General features: G+C 55.1%; 1 protein-coding gene across 1 annotated transcript in view; it reads right to left on the minus strand.

Annotated features, from left to right (window-relative positions):
- Nucleotides 1-13556: 13556 nt before the first annotated feature.
- Nucleotides 13557-27905, minus strand: part of LOC144720816 (reversion-inducing cysteine-rich protein with Kazal motifs-like) — a 48035-nt gene continuing 33686 nt past the window's right edge. The window contains exons 13-21 of the mRNA XM_078597881.1: nucleotides 23912-24097; nucleotides 22499-22687; nucleotides 21768-21890; nucleotides 20528-20699; nucleotides 19864-20059; nucleotides 17126-17342; nucleotides 16359-16432; nucleotides 15164-15319; nucleotides 13557-13902 (exon numbers count right to left, since the gene is read on the minus strand). Of these exons, the coding sequence (XP_078454007.1) occupies nucleotides 13675-13902; nucleotides 15164-15319; nucleotides 16359-16432; nucleotides 17126-17342; nucleotides 19864-20059; nucleotides 20528-20699; nucleotides 21768-21890; nucleotides 22499-22687; nucleotides 23912-24097 (1541 nt within the window). The 3' untranslated portion in view covers nucleotides 13557-13674. The remainder of the gene's footprint in view (nucleotides 13903-15163; nucleotides 15320-16358; nucleotides 16433-17125; nucleotides 17343-19863; nucleotides 20060-20527; nucleotides 20700-21767; nucleotides 21891-22498; nucleotides 22688-23911; nucleotides 24098-27905) is intronic.

A 27905-nucleotide genomic window follows, 5' to 3' on the forward strand; every position in this document is an offset into this window, starting at 1 on the left:
AAATCAATGAAGCCGCCTTCGTCATTACTACAAATGCAGAAAACACATATGAATTTTCAATAAATGCATTTTGAATGAACCTCATTCTCCCCGTGTGTGTGTTTGTCGCGGTAGTGGTAAGAATGATACAAGCTTCCTTTGTCAAGGCACTTAAGCCGTACATTCGGCAAAGCGCACGTGCGGCAGATGCGTTTTCTTCTAAATTCGCGGAAACCGAATTGGAGGCGCGTCTGAATGTACGACACGTGGTGGTGGTGGTGGTGATGATGATGATTATTGTGATGATGCGTGGAACCTCGTGCGCGGAGGTGCGGCGACAGATGGAACACGCACCTCCGATTAGCACGGTTGGCGACCTACGCCACGTATGGCGCCAAAGAAGTTGAACACACATGCATGCAAGCTTACGCACGAGACGGCGATAATCAAGATGATTATGATAAGAGTTGATGAGGACGATCGATCGAGATTCGAAAAACATCAGCACGCGCTCTCTGTGCTGCCTCGGTGTCGTCGTTTCTCAGCATCGACGTCCCGTCAGCCGCGCTACGCTGGGTCGGGCGAGAATGCGCAAACACGCCACGGTCACGGAGACACGCGCGACCACCGGGCCGATCGCGCCCGGCGCGCAATGATGACACTAAGTGGACGCGATGGAAGACGCTAACTCATCCGCGGAAACGCCGTCTTTCATTAATTATTCCATAATGTATTCAGATTTATATATATTTTTATATAACAAACTTCCCCCCACCACTCCCGGGGCCTCTGGCGAGGAGGCGATGGAAGGGCTGGGGGAGGAGTGAATGCAGCGGCCAAACCCGCACAGCGGCACGCGAGCGCCAACACTCGCGCAGAGCTGGGTATCGGCGAGCGCCGGGACGTGACCGAGATGAAGACGCGACGGGTGGAGGGCTCGAAGCATACCCCGACTTGTGGGGGAAGGGGATGGGGGAAAGGGGATGGGGGGAAGGGGATAGGGGAGGGGCTAGACGGGGGCGCGAGGGCGCGGGACCCCCTCCTGAGCCACTCCGTCAAAGCTGAGCCACACTCGCGTGTAGGAACAGCTCCGCCGAGGCTGCAACTGAAAATGCCTCCATAGTTGTTATGTTCATTTAAATAAACATGCAACCGGCTAGTGCTCATCACACTTCACAGGCAACCACCGTCGGCGCGAAATTCCTCCTTCTGCCGACTCACTTAGGCACTGGGGCCCACTAGGATCCACGTGAGCATCCTCATTCCTCTTCCGACCACTCCGTCGTGACTCATTGAGATTCTGGTCACTGCTGGCAGTGGCGTAGTAACCTTGCGTGATCACTCCCTGGACACGGCTCGCGGATGCCGATCTGCAGCGCTCACAAGAACAACAAAAAATGCCACGTGACTCACGCGTGGACACGGAGCCCACGGGGCTCGCGTGAACACAAATCCGCTGTGCTCACGTCTGAACCCCAAATTCACGGGGTACACTTGAACGACACATTTTCGCAGGGCTCCAGTGGAATAAATAAAAACATCACAGCAGGGCAGTCTCGGTGTATTTAGACATCGCGAGACGCGCGCCGCGTGAGCATTAGGCACCCAAGACGCTGCACGGACTCTCCCCACTCGGAATGAGCCACGTCCACACCTCCCCTGGGTACCCCCCGGAAAGGCTTCGCCTTGAGCCCAGTGCAGCTTCATTATCCTGACGGCAGGCGGCGATGTGGCCCTGCGTGTGATGAATGTGGGGGAGCGGTCGAGGAGCGGTTCAACGGGCTTGCGCTACGAACCCGAGCCACCCGAGTTCGATTCCCGCCAACACCAGCGACGATTACTTGAACCGGTTCTGGGTCTCTCTAAGGTCTACTCCGCCTCAAATGAGTACCCGGTGCGGTGTGTAAACATCGTCACCGGGGAGACAAAGGTGGCCGGGCGTGTTGTCGGGCACTCGTGTTCCGTTCCGACCTTCTTAGGTGCTCGCTAACAGCACTTTCCCTAACAGTCTGTCAAAGGTTGTATGGGGAATCTTTGTATTTGTCTGTGCGTGAATGGGTGCGAGGGACAGGATGAGACCAGCCACACGCCTCATGCCCAGTCGTTCATTCTTACGCGGCAGTCTCGATGATAGCACCCATGCCACGTTTCCACAGCCACTGCGAACCGTGCAAGCACGGTTCTCGAACGAGGCTGGACTTGAGAGTTCGTGTTCTGGAAGCAGTCTTCCCGTATACCCGAGGCTGCGAAGTAGCCAGGACATGGCAGGGCGATACAGCGAAGTGATTTGGTTTTTTTTGTTCGGGGAGTCCCGATTTTTCTCCCACGTGAGAAACACTCTGAGAAAATATGATTTGCCAAACATCAAAATGCAGAGTAATCTTGAGAAGAGCCCTGAAACTCAGGGAGGACTTTGGAGAAAGAGAGTACATTGAGCGGCAAAGACCAGTCATGCATAAACGAGTCATTAATTAGCCACAAATTATCACTTGCCCTTGCAGAATAATCGGAGGTCTGTGTGGGTTTTGGAAGCAGTGGTACAGTGGTCCGAGAATTGCATGACGGATTCCTCATCTGATTCTTGAATCCTGGCCACGGATAACATCAGTGACACATTCTGATTGAACATGTGCTGACCCTCTCCTAGGTCGACTCGGCCATAAATGAGTTCCTGCAGCGGTGCGTACACGTCGCTGCTGTGGTTACCGAAGCGATGAGGCGTGATCCTGAGCACGCCACCAACTTCGTGCGCCTTGATAACCCCCAAACAGCTGTTGACCACCGCAATCTACACGGTTACACGGGAGAATGTCGTGGTCCGTGTGTCCAATAGGGCTGGAGTTATCCCTTCGGAGACTATTTCATTTCTCTAGAAGCGCTTTTTGTGTTGAGTTTGTTGGCCTTTCCCCACGCACCTCCCACGAGCACGATTGGCTACGTACTGTGCGAAAGAAGTTCAACGTAGACGCGTCTCTCATCACTGCATCATCTCGGAAGCCCGTAATGCGCGTGGCGATGTCCCAGGCCACGGGTGATGCGCCCACGGTGTGGCAGCGATACCGCGGCAACACGACGGTCTTCATATCTTAGCCACGTGGACGCCTAGAGCAGCGTAGCAAACTGTTAAGCACGTTCGACTTCACAGAGAACCGTGTAACCTTGTCCCTTGCGGCACTCCCACTGACGTGACATTCACGGGCACCGCCGTCTCTCTCTCTCCCTCTCTCTCTCTGCGTGTCCCTTCTCGCTTACAATTGGGATTGTCCAACCATGCCGGACGCAGGCTCCTCTTGATGAATAGGTCTTGAGACTCAGTGGGGTGTTCGTGAACAAGAAACATTCTTGTTTGCACTCATCTGCCTTGAACAGCAAAACAACCCCAGCGCTCTGCAGTACACGCCCTGCAGGAAGTCGCCTCCTATCCACTTGCCTCTCTTATTGGGAGATGCCACAATACACATTTCTTCCGCACTGCAACTCGAAACTCTCACAGCCAGAGTCACCTGCTGGCGCGGGCTCCGTGGCGTCCGATTCGAATCGTGCAGAGGGGAGGGGGACGGGGGGTGGGGGTCCCCCAACCCCGTCAAAGAGACAATCGCCCAGGCGGCGATGGTGCCCTTGGCTCGGTGCGGTCAGATGAGACGTTGGCCGAATGTGGTCTTTCGTTCTTTGCGATGAATGCTGCAGTTGTGACCCCTCCACCCACCCATCCGCCCACTCCCACCATCAATTGCGCTTTGTCTTCAGTGACATTCGCACTCCCACTCCATCTTCGCCAAATTAAGTCCCTTCCACTATTGCGCACCTCCGATGAGCACGGTTGGCTACCTACGGTGCGACGAAGGTCCAACTTACGTACGCGCGTATACGCCTCATTGAAAAACATTGTTCTCATTTCGGCCTTTGCATTATCTCCGTGCGCTGTGTGTCCTGCGAGACGCAACATTTCCTTATTTGTTTTATTTATGTTATTACTTTTCTCTCTCGTACAGCGTTGCGAGATGGAATTGTGCATGAAGGACGACGCTCGATGACATGTAATTATTGTTGTTTTAATAGCCACGGGCCGTTTTTACAGACATGCAAACAAAAATGTTGTTGGGTAACAGCATGTTGTTGTTGATGTACTTGTTGCGTGGATTTTTGACGACGCGCCTGTCTTTTTCTGCACGGGTTTTGAATGTTGGTCGCATGGCGTGCCCCCTGAGACCTCCCCGACAAGAGAGACACTTAACAACGAGCTCACGCCTGGCTTTGGTCAACTCGGGTCCATTGTCCTGCCCGCGATCCTCGGCTTCGGTGCCCGAGACTCTTCAATGACTCCGATGATTCGCGTACACGTGAATGAGCAGAAATATTCCTCCAGACCTAGGGGCCGTCCATAAATGACGTCACGCCATTTTATAATGATTTTTGACCCCCCCCCCCTCTCGTCACACGGCGTCACAAAAAGTCAGACCCCCCCCCTCAAATATGACGTCACAAAGCTCTGCCCCCCCTCCCAAAAATAAAACATGCTTCAAATCGCTTTAAACTATTGTCATTGTAGTGCGTATGTAATGTACCGCTGCACTCTGATGTTGTAGGAGAAAACATTTATAAAAAAAAGTATATTTAATTAAGTGGAAAGTGTTGTCTATATATATTTAAAGTTACGCATTTTGATGTGACGTCACATTTCTCAACCCTTCCCCCCTTTGTCACACATAGTCACAAATGTATGACCCCCCCCCCTCCCAGGTGCGTGACGTCATTTATGGACGGCCCCCTACTTCTGAAAACCCGGCATATATGTACCTAACCGCATGTGCGAAATGTACCGCACGGACACCCCGCGTGTCGCTGTTTGAATTTGACAAACGCAAGACGCCCCCTGCTGACACGAGACTGCAAGCACACCCCCCCACACCCTCCACCCCACCACACACAGTCAGCCGTTGCTTTCAATTCTCATCGCCTCCCACGAGCACCCGCCCCACCACCTCCACGCGCTTCAGCACCACCCACAACGCCGCAGTTCCGAGTTTCATCTCTAAGATGCAGCACTGAGCCCACCCAAGGGACCAGGGAACGTATATGGGCGCCGCGTTGGGGGAGATGTTCACTACCTCGCCTGGTGTACAGGAGGTCGTGGGTTCGATCCTCGACCCTGGCGACTCCTGCTGCTGTATATTTGGAGGTTGCATCTCTCCCTCTCTCCCCGTGGTCGCGTGAATTTTATTCCGGGTCCTCTGTTTTTTTCCTCAACATTTAGAAACGTGCGTTTAGAACCTGTACAGTATTTGGCTGCTATACATTTACACGTGATGATGATACGCCATTTCGTTGAGCTGTCATTTGTGGCCAGGGCGCTTCTGAAAAAGAGCTACATTGTTTAGTGAGCCTTACCTGGTAACATACTAAATAGTTTAGTTTATATCTTTGGTATACGTGTTACACAAGCTCTCGCGTTACCTTATGTACGTGGTACCATCATCGTATTCCAAAAATACAACAATCAATAACTCAATGTTCTGTGAGAACACACACACACACCATTGCGTGTCAGGGGGGCTTCCACATCCGACCACTGAGAGAGCGGAGGATATTTTCAAGGCTGCATCCGACAGTTAAAGCCACCGGCCACATTGATATTGCCACCTGCTGTGAGATGGTGGTGCGGGCGTGGAACTGGTGACCAACACTGTGCCCGTGGTACGACGCTGGCACGGTGCGGTCGTGACATCGCGAGGCCGATGCAGGTGGGGCGGCCACTGACACGCTGCAGCGGCACAGCGCCGGTCGATTCCGGTGGGGCTGTCCCTCGCTGCACGGCAAGCGGGGGCCGGCACTAATGGGCCCTTAGCGAACGACTTAACGCGCGTGGAGCGCCCGCGGGAGCAGGACACGGAGGATCAATGTGAGTAAATATTTGGATGCGCGCGGCCACGCGCACCGGGGAACAGGTGTTCCGCGAGGAGGGGCCCGGGCTCGAGTCGCGCGCACTCATCCCCTCGGCCGAATCCCCAAACCCCACCCATGCTTCCCCAGACCCACACCTGGTTCCACCTCCCTTCCCACCCCACCCCACCCCTGCCGCTCCCCCCGCAGCGAATGAGCGCGCACTGCTGGGGGTAAAAGCGAGCGCTGGGCGCGGGGAGCCGCGGTGCGCGACAGAGAGCGGCGAGCGTCCCCTGTGGCGTCCGTCACGGGGCTCTTCACAAGAGCGCGGGGCTGCTGGCTTCTCGCGATCTCCGCCTGACGCTCGCATCGGTTGAGCCCCATTGAGTAAAGCGGCCGGGGATGGTCGCGGTGGGAAACCAGTTGGCCCGATTCGAGTTACTTTTGAACAGAATGTTACAAATCTTGACCAATATTTTGTAATTTCAGCTCGCTGATTATTTTCGCTCTCACAGCAACGCCTGAAATAGCGCGATGGTGAAGTCAGCTCCCGTACCACATCTCGAGCGTAAGTCGAGCGCCAGGTGGTGTAACGTTAGCCGGGCTTCGGTTTCTCAAAGGGCTCCGGCGCCGCTGCAGGAGGCACTGCGAGATGGTCCACGGTGTGAATTAATAAATGGGCCTGGTGCTTATTGTTCCCTTTTGAAAGAAGCGAGCGAGCGGGCGGAGCGCGACACCCAGGCCAGCCGAGAAGACCCCGCGGCCCCACCAGTCCCACTGCACGCCGCAGCGACGAGGCCGGCTGCCCCCGCCTCGGCTTACATCGCCGCGCTCTCAGCCATCGCCAAAAGGGAAGGGTGGAATTCCCCAGATAAGGTGTAGCAAATAGATCGCTGCTACACAACAACAACAACAACAGGTTGTTGGCGTCAGCCATTGCGGTGCGTTAAATCTAGCAGCGGGTTAAGAATGGATGGTGCTTATGCAGAAGTGACAAACGTCGATGCGGTCGTACGCTGACGTCTGGCCCAATGGCCCTTCGGAGCAGAGCGAGGGAACAGAGATGTAGTGGCAGTGGGAATCGAAGGGCGATTGACGGGAACCATCCGCCCGTCATATCTCTGCGTGTGTGTGTGTGTCTCGCAGTCTTGTTCCATTTCTGGTTACCTTTGTTCGTCCTAGATTTACAAACGACAGCCATAAGAATCGACTTACAACACCGCGACTCGCGGGAGCAGCGCGCAGGTTGGTTGGGTGCAGGTAAAGGCGGCCGGCAACCTGCGTGTGGGTGATGGCTGGGTCTGGTGATGGTGGGGTGATGGTGGGGTATGGTGATGGTGGGGTGATGGTGATTGCTGTGTTGTGTTCTCTGTCTACAGGTCCCCACCACCACCCCTTGGGAGCAACTCGAGGTCCCACGGGCACGGGAAGCGACGGAGGCGCCCGGATGCGAAGAGGCGTCGCCAAGCGACCGTTCCGAGCCGCGTGCGAAGCGTTCACATCCGCTCAGGCTGCCTTCTTGCGCGGTCCTGTCGGCGATGCTCGCGACTGGAAGGGAGCGATGGATGAGCGCGGGGCTGCCCCCAACCCCGCCAGCGGCACGGCCGCAGCTGGGTGTTTGTGTGTCCATGTCCGGCTGTACCTGTGTGTGTTTGTATGTCACTGTGTGTGTGTGGGGGGGGTGGCGGTCGTGTAGTGGTTAGAGCCTTGCGTTACGATCCTAGCGAACCGATTTCTATTCCCGCTCACGGCTACCAATACCGGTGACAATTATCTGAACCGGTTCTGGGCCTCCCCGAGGTCGACTCGGCCTTAAATAAGTACCTGGTGCAGTGTGTAAACATAGCTACTAGGGAGACAAAGGTGGCCGGGCGTGGTGTTAGCCACCCACCCCTCGTGTGCCGTCCCATCCTTCATAGGTGCTCGCTAAACAGCACTTGCCCTAACAGTCTGTTCAAGGCTATATGGGGGATCTTTGTCGTTGTGACTTCCTGTGGCTGTGTATATGTTCTTAGCCTCAAATGAGTACCCGGTGCAGTGTGTAAACGTCGTCACCAGGGAGACAAAGGCGGCCGGGCGTGGTGCTGGTTACCCAACCCCGAGTGTGCCGTGCGAGCCTTCATATGTGCTCATAACAGCACTTGCCCCAAAAGTCTGCTTAGGTTATTCGGGCGATCTGTGCTTTGTCTTTGTATTCTCCTGTCCGTTTGGCCCCGTGTGCATCAGAGCCGGACACCCGTGATATCTGGACCTTGACTGGGCCTCTTTTAGGTCGATGCCGTCTTAAAAAATCTAAATACCTGGCACAATGCATCAGGACAGGGGTAAAGACGCATTCGTCGTGGCGCGGTCCTGCTCACGCCGGGGAAGTGATTCTGGTCGTCTGGTTGCCGAGTGTTGCGCGGCTCTACCGTGCGCTCTGCGTGACGCCCGACGTGATCGGCTCAAACCAAATTCCTCGAAGGAAGCTCCCAGCACGCGGAGCGAAACGTCGGACAACGCGCCCAACGAACACGCGCGGTCACGATCGGAAACCACATCGGAGAGCCATGTTCGAGCACAATCCGAAAAGCCTCCTCCGCGTGCTGCAGTCACGACGAGTCGCCGGGTCGCTCCTCTGCGTCTGCGCAACGCCGAGCCCGACGCACAATGCCTGCTTTGTCACGGCGCGTTTTGTTCGTTCGGCTCGCGTTGCGCAGGCACGGCCACTCGCACCAGCGCCTCCACTCCCTCGGTGGGGGGGGGGGGGTAACGCGTGAGCGTGGATTCAGTGAGAAACCACCGGAGTGCGTGTGGCTCAACCAAATATAACCGCGAACATCATCACCGTTCTGGGTCTCCCCTAGGTCGGAACTCGGAAGCTGAGCCAGGGTTGAGCCTGGTGAATGGGCTACTTGCACGGGAGGCTGTTTGGGTACGGCATGCGTTGTCGTAATCTACCAGATGTGAGCCGTTCACGATACGGCAGTATAGTAATGCATTCGTGTATTCATCTGTGCGGAGTACGAGTGCTATACCCCTCACCACCCACCCCAAACCCCTGAGCCTCCTATGGGTCCTGGGTTTTCTCCGGGTGCTCCTGCTCCCACAAGCCGCTCACGAATGTATTTGGCCAAACATGGCAATTCAGATTCTTGATTAAGTCAGTCGTCGGGCTCCAGTGAGGCTTTCATGAGTAAATAGTAAATAAAGCGCCGCTTGTCATTACGGACCACGGGGACTTCACACCGAGCTACGGTAAGAGGGGCACGCACCAGGCTGCGCGTCAGTGCGCTGCGCTGAACCGCCCTGCAGAGGACACGCACGGAGCTCCGTCCCACATGATCAGGCAGCCCAGCGGAGTTGTTTGGCAGACCCACGAGCGGTCTGCGGCTCCATGTTGAGGAGGCAACACGATCCGTCTCAGTGTTGTTTTCTCTCTGTATGTTGAACTTCTTTCGCACCGTACGTAGCCAACCGTGCTAATCAGATGTTCCAGTGTCAAGGGATAACGCGTGCAGGGTGGAAATCATTGATGAAATGTAATGTGCTGGCACTGGTTTGTCACCCAAAGGCCCCATAGACTTACACAACAATCCACAGACTTCACATAGAAACCCATACATTCACACAGAGACCCATAGATTCGCATCGAAAAACTGGAACACGCTGCCAGTGGCTTCATCACCAGCGCTTTCCCCAGTAGAGACGGGCGATCGCAGCCCACGCAGCTTCCCAGGGCAACTGGTCCCGGGTGGGAGCCCGGCATCGCCGACATGCACATTCCAAGTTGCCCGTTGTGCTGCAATTATCCACCAGTTCAGGGATCGGCAATCAAAACAACGAGACATTTTTTTCTCAATTCGGTAAAAAAAACTCAATATTTAAAAAGCCACAATGCAACGTGAAAAGGAGACGGTCCTTATTAAATTAAGTCACAAAGCAGTCCTTAATGAGCTACATGCGCATTCGGAGCAGCAGGTTGCCGAACCCTGCCTATGGTAAACTGGACTCCCATGGTGAACTGGACTCCCATGGTAAACTGGACTCCCATGGTGAGCTGGACTTACATGGTCAGGGGTCGGCAAACAATAACAAGGATAATCTTTTTTTTTTCAAATATAAAGAGCCGCCCTGCAGCTCTTCAAGAGCCGCATGCGGCTCTGGAGCCGCAGGTTGCCGAGCCCTGCACTCGGCATCTGGTGGGACTGGAAGAAGAACCCCGTGGTGGATGAGAGCCACGGACCGCCACTGGGCTGGCTAAACCCCGCTGATGAGGCTCGTTGTCAAAACCGGCCAAGGTTTTATTTTTTTTACTTCGCTTGAACGAAGGTTGCAATGCACAAAATGTAATTTCATAAACCAGTCAATGTTAATATATCATTGTGTTCATGTAATACGGGTTCTTTGTTTACGTGTATTTGGCGACTAATACAAAACTTATACAAACGATACAGAAACATGTGATCCGTGTGTCGATTCATCAAGAGAGCTGGAATCTGGCCCCGTGGTGCGACTGCCCGGGCCAGGTTGATGCAAATTTCACGTTCGCGAGCTGCGTAACAGCCGCAACAGAACCACAGCGTCCCAGCCTTCCTCCACCACAGTGAAAGAGCAGCCCCCTCCCAATGACAGACCACGCATTCACGGCGCGACACGCCACTCCCCGTTATCTCATCCCGCGATGGGCAACATCAGCTGGACGGCGCGATCCGTGCTTGCTCTGCGTTGATTCGGAGACTTAACGGCGGATCATCACCATCACCGTAATCGTCATTAATCGCGAACAAAAAACTCGTGAGCACAGTCGCGATCGTGCACGCACGGCAGAGTCGCGACTACATTCGCGACGTCGGGGACGAGACCGCGAGAAAAGGGCGATTGCCAATGGAGGCAGAAGAGAAAGATAAATGCGTGTACATTTTATTGTGCAAATGTGAAATAAAATTACAGGAGATTATTATCATCATCATCAAAGCGTACCCAGGCCTAATCGGCATCGCTGCGGCGAGACGAGACCGGGAAATGTAAAGTAACACTTTTTTGTTTTAAATAGAACTCGGATAGAAAATATATATATACGATACACAACGTGATACACAACGTGGTAGGTTGTCGGAATAACCATTGGGACTCCCTGACAGTTTAATACTGACGACGAGGGGCAGGGCGAGGCGCCTCGAGATGCGTTCCGGGTCTGGTCCCTCTGCCAGAACTGCGCAGCCTGGACGCGCGCACTAACATGCGCAGACTCACGCACACACGCAAAACACTAACTCCCACGCACACACGCAAAACACTAACTCCCACGCACACACGCACACACAGGCATATTATGTAGCCTTAACAGACTGTTGGGGCAAGTGCTGTTAGCGAGCACCTATGCAGACCGACATGGCTCACGAGGGGGTGGGTGGCCAGCACCACGCCCGGCCGCCTTTGTCTCCCTACGGGTGATGTTTACACAGCGCGTCAGATACTCATTTAAGTCTGAGTCGACCTAGGGGAGACCAATTATCGGTTCACATAATCGTCACTGGTGTCGGCAGCGAGTCGGATCGAACTCAAATCTCCGGGTTCGTAGCGCAGCGCGCAAACATCTACACTCCTGCGACCCACTTACAAAAGACAAAGATCCCCAGTATAGCCTTGACAGACTTTAGGGGCAAGTGCTTTTAGCGACCACCAATGAAGGCCGGCACGGCACATGAGGGGGTGTGTGGCCAGCACCACGCCCGGCCGCTTTTTAGGCGATGTTTACACACCACACCAGGTACTCATTTGAGGCTGGCTCAACCTAGGGGAGGCCCAGGACTGGTTCAAATAATCGTCACTGGTGTAGGCCGTGAGCAGGAATTGAACTTGGGTCGCCGGGTTCGTAGCACAACGCGCTAACCACTGGGCCACCGCACCCCACGTACACGTACAAACACACACACACATTCATAATAACGTTCTCACACACACAGGCCTACACACTGACACACAGACACACCTCGCAAAGCACACGCACACTACAACAGGTGTCGTCCAGCGCCCGTCCTGCTCTCGTCGGTGTTCCTGTTACGCATCTTTCCTCCCTGACCCCGACTCCACAATGGGTCAGTCAGGGGTTAGGGTGACCTTGACCCGGAACGCCGTGCCCACAGCCCCGTGGGGGTAGTGGGGGTGGAGGCAGGAGGCACCTCGCCCCTTGCCGAAAGGCGGATAAATACACACACGCATGATTGTTCCTCACAATGAACACGCGATGGCTAACACGCGCACGCGCGCGTACGCACGCACGCGTGCAGGTACACACACACACAGGACGAACACGGCACTTGCACAATGCAGACACAGGAGCTAGCGGTGCGGGCGGGCACCGCTCCGCACCAGCAGCTCCCGATTGTCATGACCCTGCGCTCGCCTTCCCCTTGCATCTGCCCAGCCGCCTCCGTCCACCAAACCTGACGGGGTGCGACTTTCCATCCTGGGCGGAATATGCGCGACCCCCCACCGGATCGCCCATTGTGTAGCTATTGAGTCGAAGATGTGGGACATTGGAAAGGGGGGAAGGCCGCGTTTCTGGGTTGGGCCCATGCCGGCTACGATCTGCCACTGAAAGGATGCCAGCTTCTGTGGCCCGTGCGATGGGGCTCCGTCAGTGTGGGATGGGAGCCCGTCTCCCCCTCTCTACTCGGCAGTTAAGGGAAGGAGTGGAGTTAGCGAAGGGGATTCTGTGGCGCGGAGCAAAGGGAAGGCGTCGACACCTCGTGCATAGAGTTTGCGTCTCAGCCTCGCTCTCTTCTCACGACGGACCATGTAATGTACACGTCTAATATAGAAATAAAATACTTAAAATATTAGATTATCTTTTTGTTTGGTATTTAAAAATACTCCTTTACACGTGTCTCTCACCCAACAACAGCAACAACAGCACGGTAAAGCACTGAGGATGTGAAAGCCACGATGCATCCAGGCTGGGGTCACGGTGCGTGCCACCTCCGCTGCCTCAGAGCCAAGGCCATTACGTGCGTCTTACAAAAATAGAGCGTCCTTTAAAATAAACACATCGCACGGGCTCACCTCACTCACACGAGACGGGCATTCACACGAAAAACAGGAAAATCATTTGGCAAACAACTCCTTCCACCGCCGAGTGCTCAGGCTGGGGACAGCGACGCCGCGCGACAGGTGGCAGGGATCCACGAGACAGCCGTCTCGATCGGAGCGTTGATGACGCTCCCACGGCAGAGACGCCGTGGCCGCGTTGCGTTTTTTTAAACAATGGGAACGCCCGCGACCGCCTGTGACCGCCCCGGCGGCGATTCCGCGGGGGACCCCTGACCCCGCCGGGCAAAAGCAACCCAGGCGGATGACGTCAGGGGGAGAGCTCCACAAGCCACGTCCCCGTGCGCGTGACCCGACGGGGTTCCCCCTCGAGGGCGGCACATCCGGACATCGGCTGCGGAGCCTCCGACGCTGTGCGAAGCCCCGAGTCCCGTGGCCATGAACAGGGCGAAGGATCACGCGTCGTTCATTTGGTTCATCTTCTCGGGGTCACGCGAGGCGACGCCCGCTCACGGCGTGTGGCGTCACCGGGCCACACCTCGCCCCGTGAGACGGCGCTCCTGCACGAGCGGACACTTGCGACGAAGGACGACGGCGCGACTCCGCTCCCGAGGACGACGCTGTCGCTGGCCCCGCACTCCCCCCCACTCCCCCACTCCCCCCCACCGTGCACAACTCCCTGAGACCGAGTAACAGTGCTTCGCGGTTCCCGCTCCCTCCACTCCCACGCCACTCCCTTCGCTCCCACGTCGCTCCCTTCGCGGCCCTGGGCTCCCCGCGCTCTCACGGCGGTGCGACGAGCCGGAGCGTCGCCGCCAGCAGCAGGGCGGCCAGCAGGAGGGTGAGCCGGCCCGGGGGGGGCGTGCGCGGAGGAGCGGCGGAGGGGCAGCCCGTGGAGACGAGGACTTGGGCGGCGAGGAGCGCCGAGAGCGGCGTGTGCGACACGAGCACGGGGCTGCCCGAGTTGACGAGCGCTCCGATCTTCTCCGCCTCCTTGCTGCACGCCTCGATCTGCGCGCGAGCAACGGGCACGGCGTTCCATCGGCGTTCATTCACAGCAGCCGCCAACTCCACCGCCGGTTTGTACCGTGGCGCAAAGATGAACGAAATGCGACCCCCCTTGTCCAATTTTGCCCAACCCGCTGCGTAGCCCAGCAGCTGGGCCCCGCTAGCCCCCGTGGGCCCTCATGCAGTTGTATCGCCCTGCACATTTGACAGCTAGGCCGCTGACGGATAAATCAGATCTCAGGTGTGAACGGACCACACTTCATTGTCAATATGAATCCCAGCCAAATATGCATTCCATGTACTCAGACAGTCCTAGATTTGATTCCCATGTTTATGCAGCAATTTGATAAACGCGAGCATGTCATGGAATACATTTAAATAACAACGCGAGTGTTGATCGTTGCTTTACATCCTGAATAATTTATGCTCCCGGGTTTTTTGTGCCCATATTTTAACCATGGCAATGAACGGGCGGCAGTCGTGGCAAAGTGGTTCATGCACTAAACTCTGAACCCGGTGACATGAGCCTGATTCCTGAACATGGCAAACAGCAGTGGTGAGTGGCATCTGAACCAGTCCAGTGCCCTTCACCAACCTACACTGGCCAATGTGCTTAGGAAAAGAGGTCTCATCCAGCAGTGGATTGACTAAGGGATGCAATTATTATTAGTATCATGAATGGTCAGTGATGGGCAACTTTGGAAATGATTAAAGCTTTTGTAAATAACTTGTGGTCAAATGTAGGCAGGTCCACACACACAGACGCCTTACAGACTATTGAGGTAAGTGCTGTTAGTGAGCACCTATTAAAGCCAACATGGCATACAATGGGGCGGTGGTGTGGCAAGCACCTAACATAACCACCTTTGTCTTGACAATGCTGATGGTTAAGCAGTATAGCATGTAAACCGAGTTGACCTAGAGAAGGCCCAAGACAAGTTTAGACACCATGTTCCAACTGATGTTAGCCACGTCTGGGCATAAAACTGTGTGCTAGCTTAGCAGATCAGTGTTCTAACCACTGCCTCACAAGACAAGGTGACGTCCGGCCACCTTTGAATCCCGGAGTGGTGATGTTTACACACCCCACCAGGTACTCATTTAGGGCTCAGATGACCTAGGGAAGGACCATGACTGGTTCAAACATTCGCCACCATTATCGGCCATTAGTGGCAATCGAACTCGGGCCTCCGGGTTAGAGAGCACAGTGCGCTAACTGCTGTGCCACTGCTCCCCCCACAGACGCAGACACACACAGACGCACCTGCAGCGCAGTGGGCTGCTGGTCGACGGGCAGCACCAGCAGCACGAGGTCGTTCTCGATGCTCAGGAAGCCAAAGGCATCGCACTGCGGCACCGAGACGTGGCTGCGCAGGGCGGTGACGACGTCCTGCTGACTGATGGCGCCCCTTCCCGACACCTGCAGGGTCACGCGCAAGACGACAATGTCATGGCGTCCCGACGTCACGTCTCGCCGCTGGCACGACGCTCGCTCGGGCGTGTGACTGCATAAGGGAAATGCGTGGGTCGCGGCAGGTAGCTGTAGAGCGTGCAGGCGGTATGACTACACAGGGGCCCACAGGCCAGAAGGGCCCAGGTGCTGGGCTACGAAGAACGGGGGGAACTGGACAGGGGCTCCGTTGCATTCTTTGCACCAGGGCCTCCACGCTAGCCGCGGGACGCCACCGACGAGCCAGGTTCACAAGTCGACAAGATGTCTCAAAACCACACTACCCTGGCGAGCCGCCGACTCTGGCCTTGCCAACATTTTAAAGGATACACTGCCAAGAAATTTGTCGCTGATTAAAAAAAAATTCAAGTGTAAACGCAGGTATCGTCTCAGACATGTTTACATCATACGTTTTGAACTCAATTATTTTAACTAAACAATTTTTTTTATTTTACCAGGAAAGGCCCACTGAGCTATATAGCTTTTTTTCAGAAGCAACCTGGTCACAAATGATAGCCCAGTGCAGCGGTTTATTACATGGAAAATGTATAGCAGCCAAATACTCGGAGAAGAATCCACGCGACCACGCAGAGAACGTTGCACACTCCAAATATGCATACGTCAGGGTCGGGATCCAACCCACAACCTCCTGTATACTAGGTGAGGTAGTCAATATCTCGCCACCGTGGTGCCTTGAAAAAGGTGGGCTCGGGCAGGACACGTCACCAAGATGGGTCACGGCCGGTGGGCAAGGCTACGGCAGGCGGAAGCCAAGGGAGGAAACTCGCACAGAAGGAGCGACAAATGTCAGCTCCTGTGCAGCTGGCCAGGTGGATTGTGAAATTGCGGGACAGTGAGAGATGGGATGGCTCGGGGACATCCAGCAATTAATATATCAAGGCTGTAGATGATGATGATGATGATTACATAATACACGTATTGTGCTTGTTGCAGACGTGGATCACTGCGATGGTGACGGGTGTTCGTGAGTGCCGATGATAGCGCCTACCCTTGCCAGCATGTCCAGCTGCTCCATGCTCCACAGGATCCTCAACATGCCGGCACACAGCGGGCAGCAAGCACCTGGAGGCACGGGCACAGGTCAGGAGGGTGAGCCGGCCCCGCGTTTGTCCACACAGGTGGGCGGCGTGGACGATGCGGAGAGCGAGCCCCGTGTGTGGTGACAGCGTTCTCAGATCCTTACCAATGGTGGTTTCTCCAGAACCGGTCTCAAAGCAACTCAATAAAACAAACGGTTCACGTGTTTTAGAAGACGATCAGTTAATACACTCGGGCTGCATGCCCTGGGCTGGCTGACATGAGTTTCAAGCTTGGTTAATGAGAGAGAGCACTTAAAAAGTCCCAGACGTTCGCCCCATCACAGCGTCCTTACAACACCGCTGCATCTATTAAAACGCATGCGAGTGACGCTGCGGTGTTGTCAAAAGAAGGCTGTAATTATGTAAAACTCGTGTTCAACAGCTCGAGGTACATACCAAAGGAATAGATCCATGGAACAAGAGAAACTGTTTTCGTGGCGCGACTTCCATTACCTGAAGTGTTCACCTTACAGGCAGGATACAATATTGAACAGCGCTTTTCATAATTCATAATTTACACACCGCAGGCCCTCTGGAGGAGGAGGAGCAGTGGGAAGGCTGAGGAGCCGGCTGCTGACAATGGCCTCCGCGCATGATTAATGAAACATCGGGACGGGTGTCACGGCCAGCGATCGTGTGACCGCGCGCAGGCTTTGTGCTGACGGGCCCGGCCCACCTGGCGGAGTAACGGGCTGGCAGCCGGCGACGGGAAGCGGTGGGCAGGTCACGGGGTCGCACTCGGGAGTGGCGGCGCCGTGCCGTGGGAGGAGCCCCACGGCTCGACAGGGCCCCATGTAGTCGACGGCCACGCGAGCCGAGTGGGCAGCACACACGCTGGTGTACGTCTCCCCGTCGTGCCCGCACACCGACTGGCCGGGCAGCCTGCACGCCCTCTGTGGAGAGTGAACGCGCGCAACGAACGGCCGCCTGTGAACCGCTGCGATGGGACGCCAAAGAAGCGGCTCTCGTATTATTAATAATGAACCAGCGCGGCAGGATCGAGCGGTCGCCTGGAGGGTTAGAGGTCAGAGCGCTCAGATCCTGCATTTTAATCTGGGCAGCCGCGGCACGAGAATTGACCAGATGTCCTCAAGCGTGGTGAGTTGATTGTCTCAGCGCCGTCACCAATAACTGCACAACAGCCGTTGCTTTAAGTGTGGTCCTGTACCGAATTTGGTAAAAAAATTATCTCCAAGAATTACAGACATTCCTCTCTGTGGCGCAGTGGATGGCACAGTACGGCCTGCCTTTGAATGAACCAGTAGTGACTGGAAGTGACTTCAGAGGTTAGCTCTGTGGTATCTGCTTCCGTGGGCCAATCCATAACATTATGGCTTGCACTGCCCTGAGAAATATACCTAAAGCACAATTGGAATAAAAATGTAGGGGGAAAAAAAGCAGAGAAAAAAAAACACCAGCCGCGTCGTTTGTGCGGAATCACACGCAGGCACACGATGTGTCAGTGATATGTTACTCCATGCCAAACCGCACGGCACAACCCATGCCGGCGGAGCCCATCCCAAGAGAAGGAAATCGTTTTTTTCCTGACGGATGCGCCCAAAAGTGGGATAAAGTAGTAGAATCCTAGGGCATTTGACCTGAAAATTATCTCGGATGTTTGTGCGTCAATAAAATATTTACTGGCTGGTTGCGTCGTCGTGCAGGTGGGGGTTTGAATAATTGAGGGTTTGCGTGCGAGCCAGCCCTGCGCGCGTGCGAGCCATCCCTGCGCGCGTGCGAGCCAGCCCTGCGCATGCGACCGCCAGCCCACAGCAGACACGCGCACGCAGCCCTCGCATTATTTGATCTGGGCTCCATTAGCCCCCCTAAGAGCAGATGCTTAATTGGTGTCTGTTTTGCCGCACTTTAGGCCGCCGCGGTTCATCCCGCGCTCCTTCTGGGCCAAGCGAATTCGCCGGTAGGGGAGAGCGAACGGCAGAGGAAAGAAAACTGAGCTTGTGGGGGGGGGGGGGAAATCGACGATTAGCGAGGCCGTGGCACTTTTAGCACCGCGGAGTGCATCTGGAGAGCACCGGCGGCTGGGCAGATTTTCCGTGTCCACCCTCACCTGAGCTCGGGACCTAAAAAGAATCACAATTCCCCCTCCCCCCCCCCCTTAAACGAATTATACCCGGCCACACCTGTCCACCACTGCGGTTTCTCTCACCGACAGCTGCATACATCATTTAAGGCGGCGCATATTTACGAGACAATGCCCCCCCCCCCACCTCGTCTGCTTCATGTTTCTTTTGTTTCGGTTGAAAATGTCACGTTGTACCATGGTGGCTAACGCAGACGCGTGGAAGTGGCCAATTTTGGAGGGGTCAGGGTGGCTCAAATCAAATGCTGATTTAGGACGTAGTACCAGAGGTCTATCGCGTTACGTAACGTAATATTTATTTCAATACGAAGACAAACACCCAATACAAACAGACGCACGCAAGTTGAAGGTGTCACAGAGGGAGATAATATCACAAAGCTCTGTTTTTAACGAGTCTCAAAAGGCCTTGCGATGACGAACTGGCAACTCGAGCCCCCGCTGTGGAGAGAGACAGGTGTGTTGTCTGGTATGACACTCGCAGCTCACCGCAGCTGTGCACACACCAACAAAACAGCAAACACGGCACACGTGTCGTCAGCGGGTACAACGGGGCCGGCCCGGAGGTGGTGCCTTTTTTATGCTCCGTGCCCTGCCGCCCCGCGATCTCAACCAGACCCAGAGGGCAAAGGTCAATTGGTGTAAACAGTAACAGATGAGCGACTGGCTATGCCTCCGTGTAATGAGTGCGTGGCTTCCAAATGAACTGCCCAGCCCACGGGCTTCTCGGGTTCAATAAAAATCCTTTGTTCTCAGTGTGAGTAAGGCCTCCCTGAGCCGTCGCCATCCCTCACGGCTCTGTTCGATGTAACAATCCATCTGGCACCTACAGATGAGCCGATTTCATTGCTCCATGGTGGACACAGACTCAGCAGCGTTAACCCCTTTGGCCACCACTCCGTCGTTAGTCTTGACTGCCGGCCGTCGTCCTTTCTGATGACATGTCACGGCCAGGCCCACGTCACGGCCAGGCCCACGTACTCCACTTGACAATCAAAATAATGCCTCTATTGCCGTCTTTAACTCTGAAGACAATGTCTCTAAATCCCGAATATCTAGCCATTCATTGTGTGCAGGCCCATTAGTCGTTTATGAAACGACCATGTATGTGTGTATGTTGAACTTCTTCCGCACTGTACGTAATCAACCGTGCTAATAATCCCCCGTCTGGGGGGAATTATTAGCACACGGCCCTTCAATTAAGCAATGCAAGTCGGCACGGCTGCACGACCCCCGACCCTCAGCGCAGCGCAACAGCAACGGCCGTCGTTCGTGCCCCCTTGTTTTTCCAGAGGAACCGACGACGGGGCGCTTACCTGGCAGGGCCCGACGTAGGGCAGCGTCTTCCCGCGTCCGTACAGCGAGCACAGCAACGGGTGCTCCGGGTCGGCGGTGTCGCACGCCGACTCCGATGAGGCGGCCTCGCATGCCAGCTGCCCGTGCAGGCACTCAAACTGCTTGCAGCCAAACGGCTCCAGGGAGGTCAAGCAGACGCGCCGCCTCGGGATGCACCTGCCTCGAACGCCAAATGCCGCCAGGCAGCGCGCATGCACGCACGGTGCGAGCAACGACAGCCAGTCACCAGCAAGTGATGGTTACATCACCGGAGCACTCGTGCAAAGCTAGGTGGACTATGAATGAGGTTATGGTGGACAGACCAATGTGTTATGGGTTAACCGAGATGATTGGCAGATGCGCCATCTGCGCTGCACACTATGCCACCAGCGCACATCAACAACAGCCGCCATTTGCCACTAAGTGGCGGTGACATCACCACAGCGCTTGTTCCAGACTAGGTGCACTTGAAGACCATGTGAAGCGGTTGATGGCTAACTGGCAGGAGTTCACGGGACAGACACACATACACGTATACACACGCACACATACACGTATACACACGCGTTATCTCGATTAGTTATTTCAGGGTCCCATTCTGGACGGGCCGGCGTGCCCCGGCTCGGCGGGGTCGCGAGCGCGCACCTTTGTCGGGAGCCGCAGGGGTTGCCCAGGCAGGGGTCGCGGGAGGCGCAGGTCCCGTACTCGAACTGGCTGTCGAGCAGGCCCGCACAGCGCGCCACGCACGCACTGGGGAACGTGCGGCCCGTCGCCGCGCACACGGGGACGAACTGGTCGACGCAGTGACACGGCAGGCCTGCGTGACGCACGTACACGCGCCAGCAGAACGGCAGGCAAGGATCGCTCGTTCAGACGTCGAGACCGTCGGGGCAGTGAGGAACTGTTCATGCACGCCCGGTGCCACTGTCTCCGCATTGCTGATGTACACACCGGGAAATTAGCTGAGGCTGATTTGACCTAGGAGAGGCCTGGGATAAGCTCAGACGCCACTTGCCACTCCTAATATTAGCCATTGCCAGGATTCAAACACAGATGACAGAGCATGTTACGCAGTGTGCTACCCCCTGCGCCACTATTGCACGTACGCACACACCTAATCACCCATACTCTAATCATCGCACAGAAGTGCAAACATACACGTGTCTTGTTCTTTGTGTGCATCTTAGTAGGGAGCGGTTAGCGTGCTATGCTACAAACTCAGCAACCCAAGTTCCATTTCAGCCCATGGTCAACATCAGTAATGATTATCTGAACCATTCCTGGGCCACCCCTAGGGCGACTCAGCCTCAGATGAGTACTTGGTGTGATGTAAAATTATCACTATGGAGAAGACAAAGCCGGCTGAGCATGATGCTGGACACCCACCCCAGTGTGTACCGTGCTGGCTTTCATTGGGGCTTACGAACAGCCCTTGCTGTAATCTGTTAATGCTATATAGGAGATATCAATCTTTGTTCGTGGGGTGGTGGGTGAAAAATATTTTGGTATTTTTTATTTTTTGTTTTAGGCTGGCACTTGTGAGCCAAACGTGGCATTAAAATGCCATATGCTACTCATTTGTAGCGCTTTAGCATCAATATCAAAAGCCTGCTGGGAGAAGGACTTCCACGAGAGGGAGCTGTAGGGAACCCCTCTCCTGAGCAAAGACTGACATCCATATTTCACATTCATTCTATTTAATAATTTCAATTTTGGTTCGTAATTTTTGTAAGTAAACGTTCATGGAGCTCTGCGTGTGCACGTTGCGGTGGCCGGCACGGCTCAGGGCCACGCTTCCGGGCATGCCACACTGGCAATCGCCGGGCATGTGTGCATGTTTGTGCGTCCGCATTCGTTCGTCCCTCGCATGCTTGTGCGTGCGCACCCGTGTAGCGCCGCCGGTCCTCCTCGCTGCTCGCCACGCCAAAGCACTGCCGCTGCGAGCAGGTGAGCCGCCCCGCGTAGCATGCGCACACGTTGCAGTCCACGTGGAAGTGGCTGCCGTGGGCTACGGTGGAGGGGGGGGGGGTCGGCATACACAGCGGCCACTGTCAGGATCTCGCACGCGCCACCTCAAGCCGCAGGGCTGCAGCTGCTGGAGCGGCTGCTCGTGGCCCCCGCAGGTGAATGTCGGCACGATGCGCGACACCAGCGGAGTAGACTAGTTCCGTGAACGCTCATCACCATGACAAAATTTGCTCAGTCACTTGCAAGCTTCATTTGAAATATATATGTTATCCGCGACAGATAGTTTGAGGGGACTGAACACAATATATAAAATGTATTCCAATAATTATCAATGGGCGTCGTAGCCTCTTTGCGTATACACAGCGGGGTGAGAGCTGGAGCAGAATGCACCACAGACAAAGGAAGTTCAAAACGTTGCCAATCCTGTTATCAAGCGCTTAACATTGTTGAACGTTTGTTGACCGGGTCGTACTCCACCCCACTTTAAACAAGACCACGCTCGCAGGGTTGCATCAGTTGGGACTTGGCCGCCTACCCCAAGTACCGGACACCTGAACGTCGCTGTCGTCAAAGTGCGACGAACTGAAGAACACAGCTCGCATCGCCGTCAAGCTCGCTCTACCGACCCCCACCCCCGCACGGCGTTACCCTCGCGCTTGCCGCCCACGATGCAGGAGCGCTGGCTGTCGATGCACGGCATCTCCTTGCAGTTCTCGAGCCGCCCGCCCTCGCCGCACTCGCACAGCCGGTAGCAGCCGGCCTCGCCCGAGGCCACGGGCACGCGCGCCACGCTGCCGCGACGCACCAGGAAGTCGGACGCCTCGCCCAGCTTGCAGCCTGGCCCGCGGTCACACAGCGGAGACGGCGCCCTCAGACTATGGCCAACGTAACCCTCGCTGGCGCCGTCGGGCAAACACCCCCAACACTGAGAGGTTGCCTGCGAATGACTCGATTGTGATGGTACAAATAGCGGCAGCATTGTGCCCCTACTGTGAAAACCTGCAGGACCCTCCTGACAAGGCACTTGAGACTCAGTGAGGCTCCCCTGTGTAAACAAGTGTAGTAATAAGAATAGTAGTAGAAGTGATAACAAATGCACATGTATCGGTTTAATTACATTTAAATTTACAGCTGTGCCAGTCAAGGGTGCCACGGTGGCGAGGTGTTAACTACCTCGCCTGGTATACAGGAGATCGTGGGTTTTATCCAAACCCTGACGCCTATGTATTTGGAGTTTGCATGTTCGTATCGATTTTTCTCCAGTTTTACCCTCCACATTTACAAAGATGCGTTTCGGGTATCTGGCTACTATAAATTGCCATGTAAGAAGCCACTTCGTTGAGCTATCAATTGTGGCCAGGTCGCTTCTGAACAAGGGCTCTATAGCTCAGTGGGCTTTACCTGGTTAAATTAAAATTAGTTAATCGTTTTAATACTTCACCACACTAGTCCGTGCAACTTGGTAAGGGGAGGGCGTCCCCAGACCAGTTCAGATAGCACCCGCCACTGATATTATTCGTTCCGGTAATTTAATTCAGGTTTCCAGGAGCATGGCGTGGCGTCCTAACCACTGTGCCACTGCTCCACCCCCTCTACATACATAAGAACATCATATACAAAGGGCTGTAGTGCAGCCTGGATTGCTATCGGGTAGAGTGGTATAGAGAGGCTACAGCTCAGCCAGGCTACAGAGGGCAGCACTGCAGTGTGCAGTAGTGCAGGGTGGGGCAGTGCAGTGTGGCGCAGTGTAGGGTGGAGCAATGTAGGGTGGGAGCAGTGTAGGGTGGAGCAGTGCTGGGTGGAGCAGTGTAGGGTGCAGCACTGGAAGGCGAAGCAGTGTAAACGACAGAGGGCAGCACTGCAGGATAGTGCAGTGCCTGAGTGGAGCAGTGCAGGATGGAGCAGTGTTGGGTGGAGCAATGAAGGATGGAGCAATGAAGGCTACAGAGGGCAGCACTGCCGGGTGAGGCAATGGCAGGTGGAGCAGTGCAGGTGACAGGGGGCAGCACTGCTGGGTGGAGCAGTGCGATGTTGGGCTGTGGATGCGAGCGCGAGGCTCACCGGGTGCGCACACGTAGGGCAGGCAGTCGACCCCGGGGGAGCAGCCCCGCCGGTTGACCTCGCACAACTGATTGCCGGGGCAGGGGCTGGGGTTGCACGGATGGACCACCTCGTCGGAGCCACCGAGCTCATTGTTGTCCCCATCCCTGGGCGGCCCCGAACCGTCAGTCCCTGAGCCGCCAACTCCTTCGAAGCGGAAATAACATAGCAAATTTAACAAAACGGACTCTGGAAAAATACCCGTGTGTATGTATGTTGAACTTATTTCATGCCATACGTAGCCAACCGTGCACATCAGAGGTGTGGGGTGAGGACAACAACTCATTCTTGTGGCGGATCACCACGCAAATGTCGTGAAACTCCATTCCCATGGGCGTCGAGGTGGTTCGCCAGAAAGCGGTACGGCAAAAATATGGACTCCACCTGTTCCATCTGTGTGGGATAGAGTGTTGCTCCCTCACATAGGTGGGTTTTCTCTGGGTGCTCCGGTTTCCTCCCACGTGTGAATACTCTTTAATTGGCTCAAACCATCTTAATATATAGAGAACCACAGAGCTCAGGCAATCTTTGGTGCCGGGTCAGCCGTATAGCTGCTGCCTTCCGCTCTTCTGTGGATCCTTCACGCGCCTCCAAGTCGTTCTCTCTATCTCTGATCGAGAGCGAGCGATAACGGTGTGCGACGGCGGCACGCTACAAGTCGAAATGATCATCATCATAGTAATATTTTTGTTATCCGAGAATTTTGTTTAAATAAACAGAAATGTGCAGCAAAGGGCTGACTCGGAGACACGCATGGGGCCGGGAACGCGCTCCGTCTCGTGGCAATAACCTCCCCCCCCCCCCCTCGTGTCCCGATCGCGGTGGTGGTGGTGAGCAACACGCCAAGCGCCGCATGCCTAGCGTGACGCTCTCCACCCATCAGCTTCGGCCTGGCTCTCGCGCGGCTCAACTCTCATTTCCTGACAAACACGGAGGTCGCGCGGAGAGGGCCGGGCACCACGGTTTACGCTGTCCTCCCGATATTAGCAATCGCGCGCACGCACACCCACGCACGGACGTAGCGGCGGCAGCAACGCGTGACCCACACACATTCACACACACAATTATGGATGTGCACAGCCGCCACTTGCGGCACAACGTGACAGCAAAATTGTCCACGAATTAATTAAACATTTGGGCAGCCAATGACCAAACCGCCCGGAACGTGGAAGCCCGGCAAGCTTGAGCTAGTGCTTGGAGGGGCTGCCCACAATACTCAAAACAGGTGCTATAGGCTGCTGTTGCTGGGCAGCCGTTGTGGGCAGCAGAGGTCAATGCCGCCACAACCGTCACCAACCCCGCACTGAGCAGTGCGAAGTGCGACGGATGAACCCCAAAGCGAGCCGTACGTACGGTGTGGGGAGTTCCCTCATCCAGCGGTGGATTGACAAAGGGCCCGAGTGAGTTCTGTCGTGTGCCCTGCGTAAGGATCGCACAAATGGCTCTCCGAGTGCGCAGGGCGCCAGATGTCACTGTTTGCTGTTCCCCCCCCACCACCACCCCCGGCCTGATCCGCTTGTGCAAAGAGGTGAGGCTCACGCAGAGAGGCGCGGTAATCGGAGCGAGCGTTACTGTGTCGCAGGCAAACACACGCACGGGAGCACCACCACCTCCCCGACACCTGTCCGCACGGCCATCCACAAGGGCAACCAGGAGAGTGATATCTTAGCAAGGCCGTAATTATAATATATATTTGGGGGGGGGACACATCCCCCCCCAATATTCAAATATGCTCAAAATGCCCCCCAATATATTGCTATAAAATAGATTCATGTTTATTTGATTGTGGTTATGGTTGTACTTTATTAATCCCATAACATAAATGTAATTCAATACACTATTAGACATTATTGTAAAAAAAAAAGTCCATCCTATGTGTTAGTGAATGTTTTAATATTTTAGGCAGGAAATTCGTTTTAAAATTTAGATAATTTTTTCTGGGGGGGGGGCCCCAGGGAGATTTGGTCCCCCCCACTGTTGACTCCATGGCTACGGCCTTGCATCTTAGGAAAGGGCGTGTGTGTGTGTGTGAGCGTGTGTGTGTGTGAGCGTGTGTGTGTGTGAGCGTGTGTTTGTGTGAGCGTGTGTTTGTGTGAGCGTGTGTGCGTGTGAGCGTGTGCGTGTTGTACGGTAGTGTAGCGGTTAGCGCCCTGCGCTACGAACCTGGCGACCCGAGGTCGATTCCCGCTCACGGCCAACATCAGTGACGATTATCTGAACCGGTCCCTAGCCTCCCCCTAGGTCGACTCGGCCTCAAATTAGTACCTGGTGCGGTGTGTAAACATCGCCACTCGGGAGACAAAGGCGGTTGGGTGTGGTGCTGGCCACTCACCCCCTCGTGTGCCGTTCTGGCCTTCATAGGTGCTCGCTAACTGCACTTGCACCTACAGTCTATTAAGGCAGTACGGGGGATCTTTGTCTTGTGTTTATAGGTGAATGCTGTACGTGTCACACGCGTGTGTGTGTGTGTATATCGTTCGTGTGGGTGTGCAGTGGGGGGAGCGGTTGTGCGGTTGTTAGTGCACTGCGTTACGAACCCAGCGACCCGCGGTCGATTTTCCGTTCACAACCGATAAGGGTGGAGAATATTTGAACCGGTCCTGGGCCTCCCCCTAGTTCTAAACATCAGCACCGGGGAGAAAAACGAGGCCAGGAATGGTGCTGGCCACCCACCTTCATAGGTGCTCGCTCACAGTACTTGCCCCAATCGTCTGTTAAGGCTATGCCGGGGATCTTTGTCTTTGCTTAGCGGTGGGGGACAGCTACCCCCCCCCCCCCGCCGCCCCCAACTTTTGTGCCCTCCGTGTGTGCAATGTGCATTGTGTATACTCTACACACAGGGTGTGATGAGTCGACTGCTATCTATTGACAGATCACCCCCCCGCCCCCCACTCGTTATGTTTGCCCACAGCTAACGCGGCGCACCTGTTCGTGACGTGGGTATATAATTATATTACTCCGGGTACACGTTGCCAGGGAGACGGCGCGCGACGTCACGCGCCGTGTCTGTGACGCCCCCCCCCCCCAATAGCTGTCAACCCACGCGGTGTATAATGCCACGTGTTCTTGTGCAGGGAAATTGAGTTTTCAGGTCCATACGGCGTACAGCCGTTTCAATACGGGCCACAAAAAAATAATGTGGGTTTTTTTGTGTCGTATGTTTGTTTGTGTTTCTCCCTTTGCGATGGGACTTTGCAGGATGAACGTCGAGATTTATAAGGGCACGAGGGTGACCACTAAGATCTGAATTGGCCTGCAATAAGCTAGGCAGCACTGAGAAGGGATTGCCAGGTATGCACCCCAGTGGGAGCAGCTGTGGGGTTTGAAGTCCCCATCGCGGCCTGTTGCGCGTAGTCACTTTAAGATGTTCTTTGTTCATGTTTTTGTTTGTTGCGGTTGCACCCGAGTCAAGAGCCGCATGGCTCACAGGGCTACACCTAATAAACGAAACTAAAAACTGAAACTGAGACGCCACGACGCACCGAGTGCAACTTCAGGGGCAATCGCTGCCGGCGAAATGTCAGTGGCCGGGGCTTAATTTCTCACCGGATATATTTCCAGGTGGCTGGTCCACCGCGGGAGGCACATCAACTGGTGGGCCACAGCCATCGCGAGCGGCACACTGGAAGTGGTGCGCTGGGTGTGGAATGATTTTATGGAGAGATAAGATTGCAATTCGTTCCCACTCCACGTTTTCCCTTGTGAAAAAGAGCTGAATAGCTCATCGGATTTCTCCAGTGTAAATAAAGGTTATAATTCTAAAGACCGTGTAAAGAAAATAAGAAATTAGTTGCCCAAATCAGGAATTATTTGATTGTTGCTCCACTCCCACGGTGTAATTGGGATGGCAACGTCCAATCGCGTCAGAAATAGCGGGTCACACGGCGACGACCCGAGGCCGTGCCAAACGCCGTCGCCGCGGCCGCACGTGCTCGACGCTTTTCTGACGACGATC

This window comes from Lampetra planeri, chromosome 10, assembly GCF_965212315.1.
Source record: "Lampetra planeri chromosome 10, kcLamPlan1.2.h2, whole genome shotgun sequence".
In the NCBI taxonomy this organism is placed as follows: domain Eukaryota; kingdom Metazoa; phylum Chordata; class Hyperoartia; order Petromyzontiformes; family Petromyzontidae; genus Lampetra; species Lampetra planeri.